Source organism: Aegilops tauschii, chromosome 2 (assembly GCF_002575655.3).
Source record: "Aegilops tauschii subsp. strangulata cultivar AL8/78 chromosome 2, Aet v6.0, whole genome shotgun sequence".
Classification (NCBI taxonomy): Eukaryota; Viridiplantae; Streptophyta; class Magnoliopsida; order Poales; family Poaceae; genus Aegilops; species Aegilops tauschii.
In genome coordinates, this window is record NC_053036.3 from 152,163,203 (window position 1) to 152,170,534 (window position 7,332).

The 7,332-nt window shown below is 46.2% G+C and overlaps 1 protein-coding gene across 1 annotated transcript; it reads right to left on the reverse strand.

Moving 5' to 3' along the window:
* Positions 1-351: 351 nt before the first annotated feature.
* On the reverse strand, positions 352-4,068 carry LOC109760443 (transcription termination factor MTERF9, chloroplastic). The gene is made up of 6 exons (XM_020319265.4): positions 3,733-4,068; positions 2,438-2,510; positions 2,212-2,366; positions 1,434-2,123; positions 697-1,329; positions 352-601 (listed from the first exon to the last, which is right to left on the reverse strand). Exons 1-5 carry the CDS (start codon positions 3,985-3,987, stop codon positions 997-999), a joined length of 1,506 nt encoding a protein of 501 aa, XP_020174854.1. The 5' UTR covers positions 3,988-4,068; the 3' UTR covers positions 352-601; positions 697-996.
* Between the last annotated feature and the right edge of the window lie 3,264 nt (positions 4,069-7,332).

The window sequence follows — 7,332 nt, forward strand, 5'->3', positions numbered from 1 at the left end:
ATTGCAGTGGCATTTTTCGAAGTTTGGAAATTGCAGTGGCATTTTTATGAATCGCCATAATTGGAGTAGCATTTATCTAATTAACCCTAGTTTTTAAAAGTGCGATTCCCATCATAACCCTGTGAGAGACAGGGAGGCATAGGCACAGTACTAGTACCATTACAGACAAATCTCAACCTCATAATCTCTATCATTACAACCCTGAAGAAAATTTACTATAGCCTACTACTCCCTCCGTTCGGAATTACTTGTCTCAAAAATGGATGTATCTACGTCTAGATACATCCATTTCTGCGACGAGTAATTCCGAACGGAGGGAGTATATGTCTGACACAGAAGTTGCACACTATATGGTCAAGCTGCAGTTTTGCTAGACTTAATATGTTGCTTGAAAGTTGCGGTTAACCGTAAGTAGAAGTCAAGGCAGCTACCCTTAAGCAGTTAATAACAGAATGTTCGGTCAGCCATTACGGTGGATGCTGCTCTGTCAGATGAACCATCCATTTGTAGCTGATCCGGAGCTATCAGAAAGACTACAAAATATTTCACGAGGCAACAGTTGAACAGAGGGGTAACCCAGGCCAGCAACCTAGGCCATTTCCTGGAAAATAGTAGATCAATCATCAGAACTACTCAAAATAACAACTGGAAGACACGGAAAGAAAAGGAAGGTGCTGTGTAAGATGGTCATCTTACAGTGAGGAAGGACAGGCTCATAGTCTAAAACGTAACCTGTCAACTGAATATTAATCATCTGCTGCCTTGGTGTTAACAATTTCCTTCAGACATCTCAGCAAAACCTATCAACAGACGCTCTGTCTCCATGTATGTTACTTCTCTCTCTAAGTTAGTCAAGGCTCATTGATGGCAAAAATGCTCGTCCACAGGCGCGAGGGAGGTTAATATGAAATAGACCCTCTGGAGCTTTCTTACAGTGAGGACAGGCACGAAAGTCAGAAGCAACCGTCTTGCCTAAGGTCAAGTTCCTCAAACTATCTACCGTCGTGATGCCAATGGTTTCCTTCCAGTCTTATCTTCGAAACCTGTCAGCAGCAAGCTCTGTCTAAATGTATGGTACTTCTCTAAGCTCGTCCCAGCCAACCGCTGGCAAAAACGCTCATCTGTAAGCACAAAGGAGCTAAGAGGAAATGGACCCTTTGGAGCTTTCTTCAATGAAACAAGAAAACGGTGACGGGGACGAATTCTCTGCTCAAGAGACAAGCTCAAGTACATGGGGTACTTCGTCAGGGATTGAGCCTCATTCTTAAGGTCATTGACCAAATAAAGATACTTTGGTTTGAGATTTTTCTCCACCGACAAAGATAGCACCTGAAAAACATGGCAGGATACATTTACCACGAGAGACACTTAATAGCAACAGCAAAGATATAAGGATGAGGAATGATAACATGTACATGGACATATGGTAATACCTGAGTAAGACTTGTCAATATTTTGAGAATATCAGAGTTTCTCATGCCAATGCTTCTAAGGAAATTGATTCGAGGCAAGATGCCCTCCTCAATGCTGTAATGAAGCAGCTGTGGGTGCTTTGTGACCATTTTGACAATGCTATCTTTGGGAGCCCCTAGTTCTTTTGAGAGAAAAAGAAATCGAGATTTCCACGCATTATCAATTCGCTGCACCAGAATCTGAGGGCTTAGCTGCACCACTTTCCCCACATCGCACTCCTCAATACCCACTTCCTCAATCAAATAGCTTATAGTTGGCTTCAGGGACTGCTCAATACTGTAAGATAAAAATGAAGGGGCAGAAGAAATAATTTGCCCCATACGTGCCTCCGGAACACCAATGCCAGCCAGAAAAGCAACATGAGACTTCAGATTGCTGAGAGTGTATTCCAAAATTTGCGGCTGTCTGACCAGCATCCTCTTCAGATCCTTGCTTTTAACACCAACACTTAGAAGGAACTCCAACCTTTCTTCTGCAGAAGCCCGGTTGATTTGCAAGCAAGCCATGTGTCTCTCATAAATGTAAGTAAAATGGGATTCCCTCAGTCCAAATGAGCATAGGTAATCAATAAGCGGTAACCATTTATCATCAAAGTCATATTCTTCTTGCAATTTTTGAAACAGACTCCGAGAGATACTTTCATTTTTCAACTGCAACAACAAATCTTTGTTAGTCAACGTACCTTACATACTGAAATATGGACCAGAAACATGCACATACTGAATTGAAGAAATCTACCTCTACTTCACTGTTCATGCTTGTAAGATTTAGTAATGTTCTGTTTATTTTGCTCCTGGGCTGGAGGGAATTAGACCTTCCTGGACTAGCATGTTTATCACGAGTTTTGGGCCGCCTTCCTTCCCAATTTTCTTTCACCAGTTGTGTTTTTCGTCCTGAAGCATAGATCCAGGTTTCAATACAAGGTACCATTGTTTTTAAGAAATTTTACATAGCTTAAGTATACCTGCTCTCTTGTTCGGAGCACGCGGGTTGTTTGTATAAAGGACACCAGGATACTCCAAACCTGATAAATCATCCTGAAAAGAGTAGTGCAATATAGAGTAAGATATACTGGAACAGTGAGTTTGTAATATTTGTTCTATGAGCAGATAAACAAGTGTGATTTTTTTAGACAAAATTATGCATAATAATTCAAACGCAGCATCTAATGATGTAGTATTAGCAGTGTGTCAACACAACATATGACATACACCTTCCAAGGAAATTCTGTACACTGGGTTTAGATAGACCACTGTTCATTATGATAACATCCTTTTAAAATAGCAAAACATGGGAGCATTCACTATGGCTTCATGTGTCACTAATATAGGAAGGGGCAATTGAACACGTTGCATCGCAATATCCTTTTGAAGTATGTACTGTTTGCAAAGTGAGCACAGAAGCATCTGATGTTACCGAAACTAAAAGGAGCTAGAAGAGTTTGGTCAATATGTTCCAGCTCTCCTAGCAAATCTCAGACCATTTGTCAGGACTCAGGAGGGTTCAATGGTAACAGCACCGACAATTCATCATTGTTCCAAATATCGGCCAGTTAATTGGCATCTCGGTCAGTTAATCGCTACTCGGTGGGTCACTGAATAGCCAATTAACTGATTCATCAGGCAATTAACTGGAAAATTCACCTATTTATCCCTACTCAGCACCCGACCGATATGGTACCAGTTACCGATATCCTGACCATTGCAATTCATATCCAAACACAGAACTACACAAGACCTGCCAAATGGCTGATTGCTCATGCTTTGTTGGCACTAGTCCTTACGAAGCCTCAACAAAGTTCTTACACTACAAAATATTAACTGTGCCACATTGTGCGGTGCTTATAATCTGATAAAGTATCAACTGTGCTACATTATGTGGTTATAATGATCTGATGTAATGTGGGATACAGAGCCAAAACTGAACGGGAAGACAAGCATTCATATCAGACATGCAAACTGTACGTCCAAACTGCAGAACAGAAGTATAAATTCTACTAGAATAGGCACAAACGGTATCGGTATTTCCTTGATGACTAGGGTATGCCAAATCTTCACGAGACACTGAGCTAGATATTACATCACGCTCTATACCAATACGATTGTCCAATTAAATTCTCCTGCGACCAGCACATTTTAAAACCAAGTGAGAGCCCAGTTCGCATTCCTCTCACATGACAAGAGCCAGGCACTGGCAGTGAAGCAACGGCCTACTCAACTTGGCAATGGTCAGTTGGTCACTGGTATTGGGGAAGCTCACCTCGCTCTCGTCGTCCTCGTCGTACTCCTCATCCTCTTCCTCTTCGTCGTCGTCCAGGTCGTAGTAGGGGTAGCGGGAGCGCCGGGAGCGGCGGTTGGGCTTGAGGAGGCGCACGTTGGTCTGGAGCGAGAAGGCGACCGAGGCGAGGGAGCGGCGGGCGGTCGCGGTCGCGGTCGCGGAGGGGAACGGGAGGCAGCGGAGAACGGAGCGACCGAGCGCCGCCAGCGGCGGCGGATGCAGCTGCAGCAGCGCCATGGGCGAGAGTACGGCGGGGCTTCGATTATTTGGATTTTTATCTGCGGCGGTGGGGGATGTTGGGGATTCGGTCGGGGTTTGGATGAGGACGAGTTCAGGGCGTAGTAAAAGGGGTTTAAGGCCCCGCTGGGCCGGGCCGCTGAGTCGGCCAGACGGGGCAGGACCATTTTTCTCTCTCTTTGATTGATGGATGGGTTGGACGGTGTAAAGAATATGGCAAGTTATCTACTGTTCACTCGTGACTCGGCTCTAGCAAGTCACTGGATCTCAGTCCGGCCGACACACGGTTTCCATGTTTTCTTTAGTAAATGAGTAGTAAATCACTGAATTACACAAGACCCCGATTTAGATATGGCGCGTTGCTAAAATGGTACGCCTCAACTTTTGTTCTGGGTTTCATTTCCACAAGAGTGACAGACTTTTGACATTGGCTCTCCAAACTTATCATGATCTTACTCCATTAACCGAAGTTATTATAAAAAGGCATATGCTTGTAAAAGTTGTATGTGTTTTTTTAGAAAAGGAGGATGATTCCCTGCCTCTGCATCTGGGCGATGCATACGGCCACTTTATTAATTATTCTTACAAGACCTTACAAAATCAATACAACAGTAAGACTAAAGCCGCCGTCTAAGCAACAAACTGTCGCTACACCTATCCAGTTGATGAAGGGGCGCAGATAGCCTGGGCCTAATACCAAACGGACATCGCAGCCAAGCCTAACATCTAAGACCTGAGACCCCAACCTAGCCACTTGCCGGGTCTGGGGCACACACTGGTCCGGCGTGCTCTCAGAGGCCGCCGCCGCCAACTGCCACCGCTCCATCTTCAGAACTGTGCTGATGCATCAACCTTGCTCGATCCATCTATCGTCGACGCCACCATGGCGCCCAACGGCACCTCCTCCCTGCACGCAAACAGCTGAACACGACGCGGTCGTCACTGATACATCTCAGCGCCATGCTGTCAAGTATCACGAGCCGACACAGCTTGAAGTCCTTGGATGATCTGTCGTGCGTAGCATCTGTCGACCAGGCATGACCAAGTGTAGCACCTGTAGGTCAGGCATGACTTGACATCTCCACCGAAGCTCCGTGCAAGACGAAGCCGCTCCACCTCCTGCCTCTAACTTCCAGCGCTGCTCCACAAACGATGCTCCCAAGAGAGAAACGACACCGCAGTGCCGCCATCGTCCGATCTGGAACACCAGATCCTAGGGTTTCCGCCGGAGCAGCACGAGTAGGTCGACAGTAGTTACACGATGAAAGATCGTGGATGTCGCCTAGAGGGGGGGTGAATAGGCGCTTTAAAATAATTACGGTTTAGGCTTGAACAAATGCGGAATAAACCTAGCGGTTAATTTGACAAGCACAAAACCTACAACAACTAGGCTCACCTATGTGCACCAACAACTTATGCTAAGCAAGATAAACAACTAAGTGATAGCAAGATATATGACAAGAAACAATATGGCTATCACAAAGTAAAGTGCATAAGTAAAGGGTTCGGATAAGAGATAACCGAGGCACGCGGAGACGACGATGTATCCCGAAGTTCACACCCTTGCGGATGCTAATCTCCGTTTGGAGCGGTGTGGAGGCACAATGCTCCCCAAGAAGCCACTAGGGCCACCGTAATCTCCTCACGCCCTCGCACAATGCAAGATGCCGTGATTCCACTAAGGGACCCTTGAGGGCGGTCACCGAACCCGTACAAATGGCAACCCTTGGGGGCGGTCACCGAACCCGTACACTTTGGCAACCCTTGGGGGCGGTCACCGGTACCCGTCAAATTGCTCGGGGCGATCTCCACAACCTAATTGGAGACCCCGACGCTTGCCCGGAGCTTTACACCACAATGATTGAGCTCCGAACACCACCAACCGTCTAGGGCGCCCAAGCACCCAAGAGGAACAAGCTCAAGGGTACCAAGCACCCAAGAGTAATAAGCTTCTCAACTTGTAACTTCCACGTATCACCGTGGAGAACTCAAACCGATGCACCAAATGCAATGGCAAGGGCACACGGAGTGCCCAAGTCCTTCTCTCTCAAATCCCACCGAAGCAACTAATGCTAGGGAGGAAAATGAGAGGAAGAACAAGAAGGAGAACACCATGAACTCCAAGATCTAGATCCAAGGGGTTCCCCTCACATAGAGGAGAAAGTGATTGGTGGAAATGTGGATCTAGATCTCCTCTCTCTTTTCCCTCAAAAACTAGCAAGAATCCATGGAGGGATTGAGAGTTAGCAAGCTCGAAGAAGGTCAACAATGGGGGAAGAACACGAGCTCAAGAGATAAGGTTCAATGGGGAAGAAGACTCCCTTTTATAGAAGGGGAAAAATCCAACCGTTATGTGCTCAGCCCGCACACGAGCGGTACTACCGCTCCACGAGCGGTACTACCGCTCTGGCGGAAGAAGCAGGGAAAAGGAGCAACCAAACATGAACCTTGGGGCGGTAGTACCGCTTATAAGCGGTACTACCGCGCACCCTAGCGGTACTACCGCTGGAGGAGCAGAACACGGGACCAAAAATGCAGTAGCGGTACTACCGCCCGACAGGAGCGGTACTACCGCTTACAGGCGGTACTACCGCCCATCGGGGCGGTACTACCGCTTATAGGCGGAACTGCCGTGCCTTACTGCCGTGCAACTACTGCAAAACTCGACACGAAAAAGCAAGACCCAAAATCGAGGCGGTACCAGCGCGGAACCGTAGCCGTACTACCGCTTATGGCCATAGGCGGTACTACCACTTTGGACAGCGGTACTACCGCTTGGGGCGATAAGCGGTACTGCCGCTCTGGCCGCGGTACAACCGCAGGGAGAAAACCAGAACTGCCATAACTTCTTCATATGAGCTCCGAATTGAGCAAACTCAAGCTTGTTGGATTGAGAAAGACGAGTAGCATCAAAACAGCTCATGAAACTCATGAAAGAATTAATAAGGGAAGAGAAGATTCACATATAAATATACTATCCTAGAAATCTTTTGTGTTGTGAGCCCTCATCAAAATATTATATGCCAAAATTGTTGACGTTGGACAAGGAAGACAACTTAATGGTTTATGTTTGTTTATACTCACATAGAAGTCATATTGTCATAGATCCTTCAACATGTGGTGCTTGCCCCTACCTTTGCTAGCCAAAAATTCCGCACTAAGTAGAGATACTACTTGTGCATCCAAAAAACTTAAACCCAAATCTTATTTTCAAGTGTCAACCATACCTACCTAGGGATAGAGCAAGACCCCTCAAGTGAGTTGTCATCGGTGCAAAAAGGCAATAAAAATTGCTTCTAAATGTGCGAGATCATTTAGTGTAAGAGAAAATTGAGCGTTGCACGA

Coding starts and splice junctions, on each gene's coding strand:
- LOC109760443 (XM_020319265.4), bottom strand. CDS start 3,987: ATGGCGCTGCTGCAGCTGCATCCGCCGCCGCTGGCGGCGCTCGGTCGC. Junction 2,511..3,732: donor ACGAGGACGACGAGAGCGAG/GTGAGCTTCCCC, acceptor TACTCTTTTCAG/GATGATTTATCAGGTTTGGA. Junction 2,124..2,211: donor GCATGAACAGTGAAGTAGAG/GTAGATTTCTTC, acceptor TTGTTGTTGCAG/TTGAAAAATGAAAGTATCTC.